Source organism: Citrus clementina, unplaced genomic scaffold, assembly GCF_000493195.1.
Source record: "Citrus clementina cultivar Clemenules unplaced genomic scaffold, Citrus_clementina_v1.0 scaffold_3, whole genome shotgun sequence".
NCBI classification, from domain to species: domain Eukaryota; kingdom Viridiplantae; phylum Streptophyta; class Magnoliopsida; order Sapindales; family Rutaceae; genus Citrus; species Citrus x clementina.
This window is the reverse complement of record NW_006262339.1, coordinates 45609274-45626619: the sequence shown is the minus strand read 5'-3', so window position 1 is coordinate 45626619 and position 17346 is coordinate 45609274. Positions and strand designations below refer to the sequence as shown.

The 17346-nt window shown below is 36.1% G+C and overlaps 5 protein-coding genes across 9 annotated transcripts; 2 read left to right on the top strand and 3 right to left on the bottom strand.

Moving 5' to 3' along the window:
- On the bottom strand, positions 1-3747 carry LOC18048608 (xyloglucan 6-xylosyltransferase 2). 2 transcript variants are annotated; one of them, XM_006444227.2, is made up of 2 exons: positions 2094-3744; positions 1-461 (listed from the first exon to the last, which is right to left on the bottom strand). In XM_006444227.2, exons 1-2 carry the CDS (start codon positions 3459-3461, stop codon positions 414-416), a joined length of 1416 nt encoding a protein of 471 aa, XP_006444290.1. In that variant the 5' UTR covers positions 3462-3744; the 3' UTR covers positions 1-413. The 2 variants fall into 2 exon arrangements, with proteins under 2 accessions (XP_006444290.1, XP_024043938.1); XM_024188170.1 differs by lacking the exon at positions 1-461 and adding an exon at positions 682-1890 and having other exon boundaries at positions 2094-3747.
- Positions 3748-5758: 2011 nt separating this feature from the next.
- LOC18049003 (translocator protein homolog) lies at positions 5759-6809 on the bottom strand. The gene has a single exon (XM_006444226.2). The coding sequence runs from the start codon at positions 6595-6597 to the stop codon at positions 5926-5928; it is 672 nt and encodes a 223-aa protein (XP_006444289.1). The 5' UTR covers positions 6598-6809; the 3' UTR covers positions 5759-5925.
- Positions 6810-7852: 1043 nt separating this feature from the next.
- Positions 7853-13083, top strand: LOC18049002 (dol-P-Man:Man(5)GlcNAc(2)-PP-Dol alpha-1,3-mannosyltransferase). 4 transcript variants are annotated; one of them, XM_024188423.1, is made up of 13 exons: positions 7853-8029; positions 8119-8153; positions 8297-8434; positions 8721-8789; positions 9478-9635; positions 9731-9812; positions 9907-9960; positions 10248-10336; positions 11279-11395; positions 11612-11721; positions 11845-11923; positions 12349-12405; positions 12502-13083. In XM_024188423.1, exons 1-13 carry the CDS (start codon positions 7891-7893, stop codon positions 12668-12670), a joined length of 1296 nt encoding a protein of 431 aa, XP_024044191.1. In that variant the 5' UTR covers positions 7853-7890; the 3' UTR covers positions 12671-13083. The 4 variants fall into 4 exon arrangements, with proteins under 4 accessions (XP_024044191.1, XP_006444288.1, XP_024044192.1 ...); XM_006444225.2 differs by having other exon boundaries at positions 9731-9797; positions 12502-13082; XM_024188424.1 differs by lacking the exon at positions 8721-8789.
- A 291-nt stretch (positions 13084-13374) lies between these two features.
- LOC18049001 (heat shock factor-binding protein 1) lies at positions 13375-15445 on the top strand. The gene is made up of 4 exons (XM_006444224.2): positions 13375-13593; positions 14064-14117; positions 14379-14445; positions 14949-15445. Exons 1-4 carry the CDS (start codon positions 13591-13593, stop codon positions 15092-15094), a joined length of 270 nt encoding a protein of 89 aa, XP_006444287.1. The 5' UTR covers positions 13375-13590; the 3' UTR covers positions 15095-15445.
- A 408-nt stretch (positions 15446-15853) lies between these two features.
- On the bottom strand, positions 15854-16544 carry LOC18049000 (protein RALF-like 33). The gene has a single exon (XM_006444223.2). The coding sequence runs from the start codon at positions 16473-16475 to the stop codon at positions 16125-16127; it is 351 nt and encodes a 116-aa protein (XP_006444286.1). The 5' UTR covers positions 16476-16544; the 3' UTR covers positions 15854-16124.
- Positions 16545-17346: the final 802 nt, after the last annotated feature.

The following is a 17346-nucleotide window of genomic DNA, read 5'->3' as shown; positions in this document are numbered from 1 at the left end:
GAAAAAGGAAAAATAATACTTAAAACTCAATTATCAAGATCCCTAACATTGTTGATTGTGGGACTAACCGGCCTAACTCATAAGCAACATAGAATTTGTGACACAAGTGAAGACTGTTTACATACATGATACAACAAGGAAGTTGGAGCTCAAGGGATCGTCTAATGTGAAGTTGGCAAAGTTGGAGCTCAAGGGATCGTCTAATGTGAAGTTGGCAAAGGTAAATCGGAATAGCTTCTCCAGATTACTCAACTATATACATTACAGGGGACTTGGGTTTTGGCATACAGCTGGTCTAGCCAAGCTAAGAATTTGAGATAACAGTTACATGACCTTTTGTGCACAACGCTCCAGATAGATAGCTGGAATGAAAGTTTGCCTCAAATAAATAAATTCCTTCCAACCAACACAGATCAGACGGTATCCATAGTTCTCGCTTGAGACTGAACTGGCTTGAAATTCTGTAAAAGACAATTGATATAATTGATGTTAACAATCAATACTTGAACTGCAATGGAAGTAGAAAGGGACTTCTCCACATTCAATAGAATTCTAAAATATCATTTCTAAAATGGCTTTTTAATTCTGGAAGGATAAAAACAACTGAAAATCCCCAATGGAATAGCTCAATTGATTGCCCTTGCGCCAACTCTGAGGATAATTAATTTAATATGTGTTCGTGCTTGGGGTGGGATGGGGGTGGGGTTTTAGATAGAAAAAGAGTATTACAAATCCGAAAGACACATCTACCAGAGAAGCAACAAACCTAACACGTATCATATGAAGGAAAGAGCCAGCATTAATTCTTCTAATATTTGACGAATGCTTGCATACTTAAACAAACCAAGAATACATGATATCAAGCTCTCTACTTTTTAATCAAAAGCCAAAAGAACAGGGCAGCAATAAGTTAGTGATACACAATTTGATGCTCCTAATATGAGAAGCAATGCAAGTTCATTATTGACCTGAGGGGATTGCTTATCACACTAATGTGTTGGTCAACAAGTTCTGGATAAATAAGCATGTCCATCCAATTCATCGTAAATCCATAACTAGTGCATCTGAGCATCACCACCTTGGCCCATGTGGTAAAGGTTTGGGTTGGCAAAGTGATAACTTTTAGCTTTGAATCTTAAACCAAAGGGAAATAAAAATTGGTTCATCAACCGTGAGTGCCGAATTAATTTTCTCCTATTAATGTTATCCCCAAAAAACCTCCACAACGGTGGCATCCAATCAAGTGGATGACCAGTAACTGCCTAGAGACAAAACAGAGCAGTCAATAGCTATTGCATAACTACCATCCAGATTACCCATTACCCACAAAGAGCACTAATGAATCAAGTGTTCTGCACAGTGAAATAGACAAATACAGACCAGCGAACAACAGCTTATCAAAGCTTCAACTAGAGAATTTTAACAAGAGGATCTACAGAAATCAGTTTAAAGATAACATAGTATAGGCGAGGGGAAAATTTGCGGTTGTCACTCCAACATCAATGCTTAACTAAATGAGATTAACTTGTTCAAGATAAGTTGCAAAGTGAAATGCATGTGCGCAACACTTCAAATAAATTGCATATAAACCATATAGCAAAAACGCTTCCTCGCACGAAATGGACCATAACCATGAATGAATTATATCATTTCCTTCAGATTGAGATCATCTAATCATCCTAAATAACAAGGATCACCACAGCGATAGTCCGTGACCATAATTGGACAATTGATGTCAGTGATGGACGATATAACCACTGATTATACTATTTTATCATGCAGTCATTTGAACAGTTAGGCAGCTGCTGGAAGAAAATGTCACCATCTTTTCACCATTAATCTATGAGATATCTGTACCACATTATGAAAACACACCAAGTTCCTAATAACCTACAAAATTGAATAATTACAAAATTTTCATTAGCTTTTTTTGCTTAGGGAAGCATTACATTTTCACAAATCAAACATTCACAATGAACAAAAGAATAGTATCTACAGATCTGACAAATTACACTGATAGCAACTGCTACAAGCACAACAATTGCTACTTTAACGTAAGTAGCAAAACAAGAACCAGATCAAGAAGAGGGTACCTTGACAGCTTTATATGGTGGGGAAAGCAATCGAACCTTATCTTTAACCTCGAGTGGATTTCTTGTCTCATTCCTAACCCTCTTAACTCGTCCACTGGCCAATGACTTATGAGTGAAGCCATAAGTTCGAAGTATCTGATTATCACCAAAAGTAAAGGCTCGATCCATCTGCCTCAAGCACCTCTCAGCCAGGTTATCCCCAAACTTGGCACAAGGCTTGCAACCTACGAAATGAGTCACTAGAGGCCACCTATGATCACCTAATCCCGGACGATACTTCTCAATCATTTCCTCGTACCTATCAACTAAAATAGCCCAATTAACATGCAAATAATATTCACTCTCAAGATAAACCTTATCACCCCACTTATCCCTCTCAGTTGCCAACGAGTAAACCATTGCGGACTGATCATCTGCTTCAAAAGCCGGCCTATCCTTAAGCTCCTTTGTCAATTTCTTCCCTGCATCATCCCTAACTTTCCCTTTTGGTCCCATCGGAGCCCATGCATCAAGGATATCCAACGACCACTGACAATTCCTCAACAGAAAACTCCCAGTATTCAATCCAATCCAGTTCTTTTGATCATAAACCATCTCATTCCATCCGTGCATAACTAAATTGTAATCTTTATACCTCTCCCATGGCACCTCAAATGTCATATCAGTAAACATAGCATCACTGTCCATCCACCATAAAAACTCCACCTCCGGATGACCCAATAACAAGTTTCTTATCAACGGAAGCTTCGCCCAAAAGCCTGCCATTTCAGCATCTAGAAGAGCCGTGCTGTAAAATATCTCTAATCCGTGCACTCTACAATAATCAATCTTGTTTTTAATCGATTTCAACAAATAATGATCACCTACCGGATTCTCACACGCTTTCGGCGACGATCCTGTCACCAGTAGCACACGTGGCTTCTTGTTTATAAAATTGGCGAAATCAGGGTTTTCATTTAGCCACTGTGCTCTTTGCGCATCCCAATTTGAGATTTTCGGCCCGCGAGAGTAAGGCTCGTTTGGGTCCGGCTTTTCGTCGTCTTCTCCGTTATCCTCCATAAACATTTTGACATTAAATTCGTCGTAATTGTTTTTATAATGATTGCGATCGTGGGTGGCGAAGGAAGACGACGTCGCCCGGCGTTCTTCGAGGACTCGGTGTGGGTCCCCTCCGCGCTTTCTGGAGGGGAAATAGAGGCGGTTACGTATTTCGTAAAAGTCCTTCTCAGGAGTACCGAATTCACCGGCTCCGATGATGCCACGAAGGACGACGACAGTGAGGACAAGGCAGAGAGCTGTGACCTTGCACTGGCGCAAAGCTCTGTGGAACTTCCTAGACCTTTGAGCTCCTAAACATCTCTCAATCATTTTCTGAGTTTTGTTGGAAACCTAAAAGTTTGATTGATTCGAGCTCGGAATCAGAGGAAAGCGCGCGTGCCCATTACCCAAACACCGCCATAGTTGCTAGACTGGTTGATATTTGGTTTTTTTCAGACACGTCACGCCGGCCGGGCCTGGGCAGACACCCCTGAGTTTTATAAGGTAAATGCAAATTTTCTTTTTTCTAAGCAAAGTAAAAGGAAAATGATCATATGTTACCAAGTGCAGTAAAAATCAGCTTACACCAATAATTGTGTGTTTGTTAATCGTCCGTGCTAAATTGCTAACAATAATGATAATTGTCACCGTTTAATTATCATACTACATTTATTTATTAGATAATAAATTTTATAATGGATAAAAAAGTAAGATTATTTGAACCATAATTTTAAGTTATTAAATTTATTTTGTCAATGAAACATCATTAAAATTTAAATATTAAATTTTAACTCTATGCAATTTATAAAATCTCAAAAACAACCTCAACTAAAATATTGTTGTTTTCATTTTTCTTTTTCACCTATTATTAATCAATTTTTTTCCTTATTTTTTATAATCAATTTTTTTCACTCGCATCTCTCTCTCTCTCCAAAACAGGTATTCCTTTTCTAACTTCACACATAATCCAATTTATTTTTTAATTAATTGACAATAGATTAAAGCTAAACAGGGGCCGTCTTCTTAAAAGCAAGAATAATTTTTTCCCCCCTGTTTCCTAGCCCTTGTGGTTTTGCTTCATATATAATACTGTTGGCTTTACCAAAAGAATTTTAACATAAAATAACATCTTCATTCTTCATAATGTAGGGTAATGACATGATATACAAGAAATGCTGGCGTAATTGTTCTTTGTTTTGTTTCTTGATTACCAGAATTTGAAGATTATGTAAAGAAGAAGAGAAGCAAAGAAAGCAATATCAAGTTCTTTCTCAAAGCAAATACTGAAGAGATAATTATAGTTCTTTGTATTGGGACTTCTTCTATAAAATATTTAACCTTTTTTATTTCTAAATTTTTTTGTGGTCATTTAAATTCTGATCAAATGTAAAAATATAGGAACAAGATTGTCAAAAAAATAAATAATATTTTAGATATTTAAATATTTAAAAAATTTCAACCTCTATTATCAAAAACTTAAAATTTTAGCTTTTATCTGTAGAGATAAAATAACTTATGTAACTTTAAAAGCTCTAATAAAAAAATGACCAAACGATAACAAAAATTTAAAAATAACTTATGAGATTAAATAAGCATTTATGACCACTAGATAAACCATATCAAATGGACACTAACAACTGAATCTATATGCAGAAGAGAAAGAGTCAAGCATGATTTATCAAAAAATAGGTGTAATGAAATTATAGTTCTTTTTTTTAAAAAAAAAATTGTTTAAATCTTATTGTTCTTATATGTAATTTAGTTAAGATAAATTAGTGATAAAAAAATTTATTTAATGATGAGTGTAAAGAGTAAATTAATGAATTCAAATAGTCTTACTCTTGATACAATTAACCTACTATCTAATTACTCAATTACTTCATCATTAATTTTTTCTTATTTTCTCGTCACACATCTTTTAACAATTATAATAAAACCTTTCTATTGCCATAATTTTAGGGCCAAATTAAAAATATCTCTATAGTTATAATGTTAGGATCATAATAATTTTATTAATATAACGAGGTTATAACTTAATAGATTTATAATGATAAAATTATTGTATGGACTTAATTATACGTATTGCAAACGATATGTAATTAATTAATTGAGCATGTCACATCTAATGTGTAAATATTGATAAAAAGATTAATATGATTTTAAAAAACTAACATAAAATTATTTTCTAAAATTAGATAATTACTATTATGCAAAGACGTTTTCCTAATTGTAGAGTCTGAAAAATTATGACTTGTTAAAAAAAATCCATACTTATTTATAACCGATTCAAATTAAGATCATAATTTTACATGATTACATAAAAATTATTTGTGCTGTAAGAGTATATATTTTCTTTTTGGATATTACTTAAATAGAAGAACTAATAATCAATTCAAGAAAAATTTTAATTACTCTTTTTTCTTTTAAATCAGCAGTTGACGATTATTGTTGGGAAATATGACTCCATTTTTTAATAAAATTTTTTTAGATTATTAACTTATTTAGAGAGATTTTTATTTAAGAAACAAATACTTTCTCCTCTAAGACTTATTAAAAAAAATTACATTTTGTATAGGAAAAGGAACACTTCTCTTATAAAAAATAACCACTATATATAAGAGTAACTCTTCAGGGTAAAAATCAAATCCAACAAGAAAATTGAAAATTGATACAAGATTCAGTAGTGCATTATCTATATATAACGGTGAAATATTCGCTGCTTATTAACCGTGAAGTTTGATTTGGTCGTTGTTTATAACAGAAGTACATAACAGCATTCATTGACCGCCAAAATTCAGCTAAAGACGAGCTTCAGATTAACGAGGGACAAGAGCGCAGCCCAGGCCACACAAGGTTTCATCAGATCACCAGCGATTGGATTCACCTCCTCGACCACTCGACAGTACCAAACCAAAGACCCAGACAAAGCCGTAGAAACAACCAACCCAGCCCAGTAGGCTCCTAAGTGGAACACAATGGGATCCCAAGCCAAGCTCAGGCCGAGTTGAGCCAAACAAAGATACAAAACCGTGGGTTTCTTGTGGAAGCCGCCTTCGGCCCAAACAAGCCAAGACGAGAGACCCATCAAGAAAGTTGAAGCCAAGCTGGCCGTATGCAGCACCAACAAAGAAGGGAACCAGAAGGGCTTTTCTTGCTTGACGTAGCGGTCACTTGACCCGTTGAAGTAAATGTTTAAGAGAGTGAGAGAAAGAGGGAGAGCCACTGCCATGGATAGTGATTTGAGACCGCGTTTGGCCATGACCATTTTCCTCTGATGATTATTTCGTTTGCCACCTTTGATGACCTCGTTGTCCTTGTCCACGTTGGCAGTGTCGTCTGAGTCATTACGATCATCCCTAGTACGCTTCTTAAGGTTTTCTGTGGCCATGAAGTGCGATCGCGCCTTTGCTAAACAGAAAGAGGAATTAATTAAGCAACTGAAGTTTCGTGCTGTAAGAAGGGGCATTTCGCGGTGGTCGTTTTATATGGAGGAGAGCGCGCGTGTTGTGCTCTCATTAATAATGGGACGATAAAACCAGGAGAGACACGTGGGCATAGGTGGCGGTAAGAAGTGGACATGACGGCAACACGTGGCTAGCACTGCAGTGCCGGAGGGTGATTTGATCTTTTGGCTTTATATATACCGGTTTATTTTTTATCCATAGCCGACGTCGAAGAGGGATTGTGGAAGCTGGGTTCACTAACGCGTGGGCATAACAGTGGCTTCAGATAAGATCTGAAGAGCATTCTTGATTAAATTAATCACTATCAGTTGAGAATTTTGTGCTGATGCTTTTGTCTGCTAATTGTTATCTCTCACCGACATAGTCAACTCGGGACAAATTTAATCGAAAAATAATTATGCATTTTATCAATACATTTCACCTTAATTTTATTGAGATAAATTTTCTAGACAAATTTATTATTAATTTAAAAAACTTACGTAATTCTTTTATTTAATTTAATTTTAATTATGAAATTTAAAAAGATTTCTAAAAGAATTAGTGGCTACGCCTCTGCCGACGGGCTTCAGGTGGGTCCAGCAGACACTCTGAAATAGTGCAAATACGCGCGTCTAATTGCATGCGGAACAACGTCAACAACAACAGCGACTCCGGGAAAGCGGGATCGCTATGGAAAGTAATACGAAATGAAAGAAAAATTGAAGTCTCCACTTCACCCCCTCCTAATAAAGGTTTTTCAATATACATATATATCTTATTTATGACTTTTGTTATGTTATATAATCATACAATATACGTGATTTTTTCGTAGTCGTTGGATGAAAATTTAACAATTATAAAAATAATATGATCTTATTATTTTATATTTTCACAATCGTTAAATTTTCATCAAATGACAGTTAAAAAATCATGTATCTTACATGACTATATAACGTAACAATCTCTCTTATTTATATTTCCACACACATAAATTACTCGAATGGCTCGTACAATTTTCATGTGGCATTTACAATTAATTCACATTCGCCGCTCACTCCTGTAAAGTGTTAACCCTATCTCAGGCAGTCAGCCTTTTGGGTCGGAGCTTATCGGCTGACCCTATGGGGCTATCTTCATTTGGGCCTGAGCAAGCTCATGATTTGACGCATTATGTTGGGCCTGTGTTGTACTCTTACCCACGACCCGGCAATCTAAACACACCGTTTTGATGCTCTCTTAAAAATTCATTGATATGTGGGGAGATGGTTTGAGCTTGAGCATATTTCGAGGCGAAACAAAATAGAGAAGCCAGGACCATGGCGCGACGATCAGCGACTCATGTCAAACACGATGCTTCCTTTCTCGGAATTTTTAAAAGTTCAAAAGTTGCCTTTGCTTTTGGTCTAATTATCATGGATGCCCTGCTCGTTGCTCTTATTATCACCTACGTCCCTTGTAAGATCTCTACATCTTTCTTATTTACTGATACTGATGGTTTCCTGAGTAAATGTTTTATTGTAATGGCTCTATTATACTATTTTCAGATACCAAGATTGACTGGGACGCTTACATGTCACAGGTTTTTTTTTACGTCATTCCTTTTGTTAATTATCAGAATTTTAGTTAAATCAATTAACAATACTAGCTAGACGATAATAACAATTTCACATTGATTCTCAGTTTGGATGAGTGTTGATAAGAAATAGTCTGATTATTGATCAGGTGAGTGGGTTTCTTGAAGGGGAAAGAGATTACAGCAACTTGAAAGGGGACACTGGGCCTCTTGTATATCCAGCTGGGTTTCTTTACGTTTATTCTGCTATTCAATATATTACAGGAGGGGAGGTCTATTCAGCTCAGGTGGGTGATCTGGTTTCTCCATGCATTTTGTTTTCTAATATTTCATGTTCAGATACATTGCTTTCGGTGGACATTTAAAGTTAAAAGTTGTAAACCATATCTCGACTGCATATTTTGAGTTCAAAAATTGGCTTGCAATATTGAAATCGATTGTGAACGATTGGTAAGTCTTTGTGTTGATACATCTTGATAAACAATTTGGTAGGATTGACACATACTTATCAGTTTTCCCTTGCATGCTCATACTAATTTTCTTATGTTTGTTTTTTCTTTTGCTGTGGTGCAGATATTTTTTGCCTTTTTATACCTTATTAATCTGGGAATCGTCTTATTCGTATATGTGAAGACAGACGTGGTATGATAACTAATGTTTTAAAGCTGAAGTTCTAGCCTTTTTGTTTTCTAGACTCCTGCATGTCCCTGTTGTGGCTTCAGCAGTATGCATATTGAATTTCTCGTATGCCAGCTCATAACCAAATTCTGCATGAAAAAGCTCAAGGGTAAATTTTTCACAGGGAAACTAGAGTACATATTTTGTGAGCAGCATGAGAGATTTAGGGGTCTAAGTTCTGGGAGCATTTGGAGGCTGCATTATAAATTGAAGGTATTTTGCCTTCGTAGATGCTGGTAAAATGTTTCTAACTTAAAGGATTCTATAGGACACCGTGGATAGTGGAATGAGCTTTATTAGGCATAGTTCAGATGGTTGTCTATTTTCTAGGTACTATGATTAGCTTGTTGCATACTAATTTTTCTATAGTGGATGAGCCAACAAGAGGTTTCTCTGTTACAGTTCTTTGGCAATCTAGAGTTCTCCCTTTGTACCCCTTTAGGCAGTTGGAGGTTCCTTCACCCTGATTTCCACTGATACATTCAACTTTAACCTTTCAAATTGTATGCCTCTAAAGTTATTGTCCGCTTAAAAAAAAGCATCTTCTAATTTGTTTTATATATATATAGTGCATTTTCTACATTTTTTTTTTCAAATTTTTTATTTAACTGAACTCTGATATCACTTTTGTTGTTCTTAACATGTATTTCAGCTTCCATGGTGGGGTCTTAGTTTGCTTTGTCTCTCAAAAAGAGTACACTCAATATTTGTGCTTCGTCTCTTTAATGACTGTTTCGCCATGACATTCCTTCATGCTGCATTGGCCTTACTACTTGATCAGAGGTGGCACTTGGGCTTGATTATTTTCAGGTAGTGTTCACACTTATATCACACATTTCAAAATTTAACTTCCAGCACCCAACCCCTCTCCCTTCTTTTATTTATCTATTTATTTTTTGGGTCAGTGTGGCAGTTTCAATCAAGATGAATGTGCTCCTATATGCTCCACCATTATTTCTTCTCTTGTTAAAGGTATACCAACCTCGAGTAAGGATTAATTACATTCATCGAAGTTTTTACTTGGATCTCCTATTAGAATCGCTCAATAATTACTCCATGTTTTGGAACTCTCTTTCTGTAGGCTTTGGGCATCTTTGGTGTCATATCAACATTAGCTAGTGCTGCATTAGTGCAGGTACCTACCCCATTGCTTTGTGGTTCTAGGAGACTAATCATCATATTGGCATTCTCGATTACACAATTGGATATTTTCAAAATCTAATTTTAAAGTTTTGTTCCAAAAAAAAAACACTTCAACAGAATAATGTTTTTACATAGGAAGTAGGCTATCTGCAATCTTTGATCTGATCTTCAACTTTTTTAGGTGAGTTGAGCTGCTGCTGCAACTTGATGCTGAGGTAGGGGGCATTGTGTGTTCAATGTGATCAAACCTCTCCGTGTATTTTGTGAATGGTTCTGCAGATTCTTTTTGGGTTTCCTTTTCTCATATCACATCCAGTCGCATACGTATCAAGAGCCTTCAATCTTGGGCGTGTCTTCATCCACTTCTGGTACTTGTTGCTTAGCTTTGTGGTTGGGATTATTGTTATAGACCTTTATACAGATGATTTTCTTTCCCTCCAAATTTTTTTTTTTTGGGTTTTGGGTTTGTGGGGGGGGGGGGGGGGGTGGTTGGATTGATAGAAAAGCATCTTGGCTTGGATTTTGTTGTAGTGTTGTAGATTGTCTGTTAACAGAAATTTTTCTCAAATGTATTTGGATTTATGATATTGATGTCTGTTACAGGCAATAACATTGTCATAATTGTGGTTGTCAAGCACGCACTCTGAAGTATCATGTTTTCTATGGTTACGCTCCTCATTAAGAATTAGCTAGATATGTTGCAGCCCACAAACCTAGATGTGACTGTTCCAATCAGATTAGCATTTTAAAAATTCTTAAATCTGGTTATGCTTTTCTGGGGGATAGCTTTCTGTAAAATGTTAGTTCCGGTTTGTAGCATTTTGAAGATCTATACCGTTGTAAATTAGATGAATCTGAATTTCCTAGGCATACCAAGAGGCACAGTTATTGCAAGTCCACTATCTTTCTTAGAAATTATCCAATTTACTGTATACCCTCATAACACTATCACCACCACCCCATGCTGCTCCCTCATCTTTCCGTTCCTCTTTCTCCTCTTTGTGAGATTGTAAATTCGTGAGGGTATACTTGTCTGCTGAATTCAATGACTATGATACAACTGTACTTTAAATTAGTGACTTGCATAAGTTGTCGGTTATCCAAGTATTGTAGATTTTGGTCACCTAATCAATTTTCCTGTAGGTTTTGTTTAACCATTAAAGGTTGACAATATTATAGCATGGAGATTCACTGATTCTTGTCATTATGATTTTGAGCTGCATTACCATAATCGTACCATGCATACAATTTTTACTTGTTACCATTCTCAATCTTTTTTACTTGTTACCATTTTCAATCTTTTATTTTAGGTCAGTTAACTTCAAGTTCGTTCCTGAACCAGTTTTCGTATCGAAGGGGTTTGCAATCTCTTTGCTGACCACTCATCTTGTGGTACTTGCAGCTTTTTCTCATTATAGATGGTGCAAGTAAGTAAAAGTGGCTCTTTTTTTCCCTTAACAAGTATAATTTTAAGTGCATGCAAGGGAACATACTTAAGTTACAACATTGAGGAAATGCAAAGCTTAAGAAAATTTTTTTGATCTATTCTTCATCTACATTGCATGTGGCTGCTTACTAATGGACCTACATAAAAGACGCTTGATTTACCATATGTCAGTTACTTTTTGTTTGGTTGTTTGCAGGCATGAAGGTGGACTTCTCAACTTTTTACACTCCAGATATGTCGCTATGAAGATGAAGTTTGCTGGTTTGAGTTCTAGCAATTCATCATCCAGGATCCTGAAGAAAGAACGTAAGTTTTGATATTCCAACGTGAAATTAGTTCGTATGTTCAGAGATATTTCCTTTTGATTGATTTTTTTTTTTAAAACCATCTCTTGAACACTAATAATGGGAATGTCATTTCACTTTTCAGATATTGTAACAACTATGTTTGCTGGGAATTTTATTGGCATTGTGTGCGCTCGCTCTTTGCATTATCAGTTCTACTTGTGGTATGTATGCAGGACAAAATTCCGTTTTATATATTTGGTTTGTTATTATACTTGATCCTACTTCAGCGGACCCAGCTGTATTCTCAATTGGAAGAGCAAACATATTTAAAGTTTGGACTAATGTAAATCAATTTTGTGATGTTGCATAATAAAAATTTTGGACTTAAATATTAGTGTAGTACGAACTGTTTTTTAACATATCTTACTTTTTTCCTTGAATGGACAGTTACCGAATGCTTTGGTAGTACTTTTCAAGTTTATGTTCTAATGTCTAGTGATGAAGCATTTCTCATTCTTTGAAAATACTTTTTCTTCCAGCCATTAGCTTTCATGGCACATGCTGTTGTCATAATGTAACGTAAACAAATAGCCATTGAAGGTTACAGATCTTTATCTTAACTGGAACTGGACGTCTCCTCATGCAGGTATTTCTATAGCTTGCCTTATCTGCTGTGGAGAACACCTTTTCCAACATTGCTTCGGTAACTTGTGTAGTTTGTTCATCGATTAATGTTGCATCAGTATTTCTATAACTTTTGTTAACTGTGCTGTTCTTGTGTTTGAGTCGTGATGTGCAGATTGATTTTGTTTATGGGGGTGGAGTTATGCTGGAATGTCTACCCTTCGAACATTTATTCATCTCTTCTCCTTCTGTGTCTCCACTTAGTCATACTGTATGGATTGTGGTCCGCCCCAACGGAGTATCCCTATGTAGACGACAAGCCAACAACTAAGAAGAACAAATGAAATACGAGGATTTGGTGATTAATTTTTTCACTCTTCTTTAACATGGAATTTTCTTCTGATGAAGTCATTATTCCAAATATAAAATGCTGATTTGGTGACATCAAATGGCGTAATCCTTATCTCTTTTCAATTTTGGCACATTTTGACTTTATTTTATTGACAGATTATTTTAAGTTACATGTAATCACTTAAGCAATTAGTATGTGACTTCGAGGCTAGCCTGAACCGCCTAAACATTTTGTAATGTTATCTTTGTGATTGAACCGGATTTTTTTTTTTTTTTTGGGTTTATGGTGGCAAAAGCTCAATTTGTAGATGTATCTGCTTTAGTGGTCATTTGCTTTAATATTACTGACTGAACTGGGGATTTGGTCAGCTTTATTATTTATTGAATGTCATTATTTACCAGGTTAATAATTTAATTTCTACATAATGATTTTGTTAGAGATCAAGACATTGATTTTCCACATCAATGATTTGAAATTCTGAATTAAACAGTGTTCCCCTAGTTCTGCTTTCAACCTCCGCATTTTGAAATTCAAATGAGCAACGTGTAGCCCGTATTATTAATTTTGTAAGTCTCGGAAAAATTTTAAAATGACGAAACTACCATCTTTCCGTAACGCCAAGCACACGACAAAACTACTTTAGCAACGGTCTAATTAAATAATTAATAATAGGCGTCCTCAATGGTGAAGGCTATTCTGCATTAATTTATTTATTTTTTATTTTTTGTGCTTAATGGTATATTGGTAACTTCAGCCGCTCAGAACCTGAGGCGGAGGGGTAAAACTTTTGTGGCGCTAGCATCTTTGTCTTAGATTAGGCACAGGCGATCGTTTATCGGCATTTTAACTCTTGGCAATCTATCTACTGTACGGCAGAGACCAGTAGAGAGAGATCCGCTAGCGTAGCGAGCAATGGTAATACTTGCTTCTCTTGATTGAACTCCTGTACTGATCGCCGAAGTCAAATATTATTTTCTTCGTATTTGGTTAGAGTAATCGGAGTGCATAATTAGGGTTTCAAGAATTGCTTGATTTAAAATGTACTTATGAAATGATTCAGATCTGTTTTCACTCTGCAATCAGTGATTGTTTTTTTAGAAGAGGGGTGTATGGAACTCAAAATTAGGCTTCGATATTTTTTATTTACGTCTTCGGATATGGTGTTGCGTGTAATTCATATTTTACAGTCAAAATAATTTTGCTTCTCGAAGTTTCAGCCTTAAAGCTTGTGAGTTTGTGTTGGTTTTCAGTTATTTTTGTTAAACTGTTTCGGTTTTCTAGTTGTTGTCCAGTTTGGTCCGTTAGATTTGAGGAGGCTGTGATACCATCTTGATCTTGTTAGAATGTTTTGTCTGATATGCTCTAACTGGCTACTTTTTTGGCAGGACGGACATGATTCGGAAGATCCCAAGCAAAGTACTGCTGATATGACTGTTTTCGTGAGTCCTCTAATATTTTCAGTTTATTAGTGTATGTTTGAAACTATAATTTGGAATATTATGGTATTAGTCTTGTAACCGATTTATTTAGACATAGATGTAGCTTTAGATTGCAAAATCGTTTTGGCTGAAACAAGGTAGCAATAGTTCACTTATGAAGTGTTTGAAGCTAATACAAGGAATTTGCAGGAGTTGTGTGATTGTTTTTGTGGTTTTCTTTGTGTAGGGCCTTATTGATTTTTTTGCTTCACTGATATGTAGGTGCAAAATCTTCTTCAACAGATGCAGTCCAGGTTTCAGACAATGTCTGACTCCATTGTGACAAAGAATATCCTTTTTTTTCCCACTTGAGTTTTATGATACTGAATTCTCTGGGATCATTAAATGCAGGAACAAAACTCTTTCATTGTGCATTACATTGAAAATAACTTTGTTTTTCCTAAATTATTGATTTTGTGAAATAGTAGTCTTGGCAAAGCTTTTGTATTTGTGCTGCTTGTGTATCTTTCTGAAAATTGATGACAGTCTGAACGTTAAACCAGTTGTTACACTAGAAGATCCTGTATTGTTTGTGTTAACAAACAGTTCTTACACTTAGGATCTTTGTAGGGTCACAGAACATTCTTTATGCTGCTGTAATATGATAAAAATATGAATCTGACTCTATTTCTGATTTTGGCTGATAAATATTTGATCACCAGGTTCAAAGAAATCTGAAAGCACATTCTTAATTCACTCTGTTGTGTCTGTTCAACAAAGATGTTTTTGCATCTCTTTCGTTGTGTTTACGTTAAATGTATGAGGCTTCTTGTTTACTTAACTTCAATGTACTTGATGAGATGGGAAACCGAATAAATGAGTTGGAGCAGAGCATCAATGATCTAAGAGCAGAGATGGGAGTGGAGGGTTCTCCATCTCCGTTGACCCCATCCAAGACAAACTCGGGTGAAGGGAAGCCAGAGGAAGGATCAGCATAGAATAGTAAAAGGGTGTGCTTGTGCAGTGAATGCTGGCTTTAGTTTCTATGCTAGCTTTTTGTTTGTGTTTCTGGTTGAGAGAGATCATACTGATATGAGTGGGCTTAGTTGGTTCTGTATTTGATATTTTCTGGTTTTCTGTGTACTGACAACTGAGGGCAGCTACTTTGTATTTGTCAGTAATTACTTTCTTGCAGACACATAGGATGGTTTTCATTTATTTTCGACCATCTCAGTCACATAGAAATGCCTAGTATTGTCAGTGTTTTTAAGTGCAATGTCACCAAAGTCAGAAATGCTATACTTTTCAGATGGAAAAGGGTAGAAACACGCCTATTCTTGAACGCTAAACTTTTTATTTAGCTTACTACTTGAATTTTGATGCTTTTGCCAAACTTGAGAAAGTCTTGGACGATCCAATAGAATTAGGTTGCATGTTCTAAAGTTGCTGTCTTGCCCTAACTGCTGCCTTGATTTTGATGGTTCCATAAATGGAAGACAACTTATGCCAAAACCCTTTGACCAAACATACTTGTTCAACCAGATGCCAACTCTTCTCGGACAAGAATGCGAGATGCTTATTTTTCTTAAGAGCAATTTTCATCCCCTATACCCGCGGTTGATTTCCTTGTTTACTACCTGCCTCCCGAATTGGTTTTGAATTTTGATTACCTGGAAACTGCAGTTTTGTCCCTTTATCTTAGCATTATGAATCAAAAACAGCAGCAAATTGTTTCTTTTATAGTCAAAGACCCAAAATATTTTTTGCATCATTCTCCTTCAAGTCTGTGTAACATGAAATAAAGTAATAGGCAGAACAAACACAGCGAAAAATCAAATGCAGCAGCCATAGCATGCATCCGCAACAATCGACATTATTAGTTTTTACGATGAAAAGGAAAACCGATTCACCCGTCTCAATAGGGGATTCAAATTCACTATCGTGACTAATCCTCTTAATCATATTATTATTGCATTTTTTTTTTCAGTCTTACAAATGAGAAGGGAATGAAGGAAATTAAGGACAAACTTAGCTACGGCACCGAGTAATTGCGCTGCAGCCACGACTGTAAGGATTTGCTTGTGCGCCTGCGTGGCAGTTGTAGTAGGACGCACCCCTTTGAGAACATGGCACAGAGTCCCTCTGCAGCGCTCCATAGCTTATGTACTTTGTAGTAGCCAATATGCGCCGGTTGATCTCACTATCCATCCCAAATTCTTCGTCGGCCATGCACTCCGCCATGGAGCCTTGGCAACGGGCCTTGGCCGGAACCCAACTCAATCTCTGGTCGACACCCGCGTCAACGACAGTTGATGAGTCCATCATCAGAGCAGCGAGGAACAGGTAAACGCACAGGAGAAAAGCAAGAGTTTTGGCCATTGCTGTTGCTTCTGCCACTCCTGTGTTTCTTTCTCTCTATATAGCTATTGTTGCTTTGCACGTATATAACATAATAAATGCGATAACTCAACGCAGGACAAGGATAAAGCTGGCTGGCAATTTGGCTTAAATTAATCTTTGAGTTAACACAATGACATCGGCTTTCTTTATATCTACAAAATATGCCATGTTAGCTGACTGTTGACTTTACTACCTTGTAGTTGGTATGCATGAATTGTAGGGTAATTTTGTAATTAAAACTTATGTAGACAAACTAATAAAAGAGGTATCAGGAGGATGGGTGTTTCTTCTTCGAAGTCCTGCCCAACAACCATCAACAGTTTATACCTGTCCTAGTTGAAGCTAAATACAATAGTAAAGAATCAATAATAGACATGAAAATATTAATCATAGTAAAGGAAAGCCTAAACCAAGAATTGAAGTAAGTAAAACAATAATTTAAGTGATAAAGTGGGTGCTCGTACTCCTGTTAATTCTAGATAAATCTTGATTAGTTTGACGACTTTTACCAGTTCAAATGCTCTTCTGATTGCTAAATAGAAAGTTGGACGTATTCTTGAATTGAATTTATATCATCGTCTGACCTCTTCGAAACCTACTATGAAAGGGATACAAATCATTAAAAAAATGAAAGCATGACCTGGATGATGATCATTCTTCGTTCATATTCAAAACATTTAATAGGCCCTGATATTACATGAATATTAAAATCGGCTGACATGGTATGGTAATGGAATGAGGGTATGCATATGCATGCTTATTGCTGAATAGAAAGGTGTGCTTTAGCTTAGGAATATGGTTGGTTCGGTAGTCCTATCGTAATTATAGAAGCAAGTGCATGTGTCTCAAG

Bases quoted from the DNA above. Each gene is read 5' to 3' on its own strand.
- LOC18048608 (XM_024188170.1), bottom strand. From the start codon at position 3,461: ATGATTGAGAGATGTTTAGGAGCTCAAAGGTCTAGGAAGTTCCACAGA. The intron at 1,891-2,093 runs GTACCCTCTTCT...TCAATTTTGTAG, and splicing joins CACCATATAAAGCTGTCAAG to GTTATTAGGAACTTGGTGTG.
- LOC18049003 (XM_006444226.2), bottom strand. From the start codon at position 6,597: ATGCCCCTTCTTACAGCACGAAACTTCAGTTGCTTAATTAATTCCTCT.
- LOC18049002 (XM_024188423.1), top strand. From the start codon at position 7,891: ATGGCGCGACGATCAGCGACTCATGTCAAACACGATGCTTCCTTTCTC. The intron at 9,961-10,247 runs GTACCTACCCCA...ATGGTTCTGCAG, and splicing joins CTAGTGCTGCATTAGTGCAG to ATTCTTTTTGGGTTTCCTTT. The intron at 10,337-11,278 runs GTACTTGTTGCT...CTTTTATTTTAG, and splicing joins CGTGTCTTCATCCACTTCTG to GTCAGTTAACTTCAAGTTCG.
- LOC18049001 (XM_006444224.2), top strand. The intron at 14,118-14,378 runs GTGAGTCCTCTA...ACTGATATGTAG, and splicing joins CTGCTGATATGACTGTTTTC to GTGCAAAATCTTCTTCAACA. The intron at 14,446-14,948 runs ATATCCTTTTTT...ACTTCAATGTAC, and splicing joins TGACTCCATTGTGACAAAGA to TTGATGAGATGGGAAACCGA.
- LOC18049000 (XM_006444223.2), bottom strand. From the start codon at position 16,475: ATGGCCAAAACTCTTGCTTTTCTCCTGTGCGTTTACCTGTTCCTCGCT.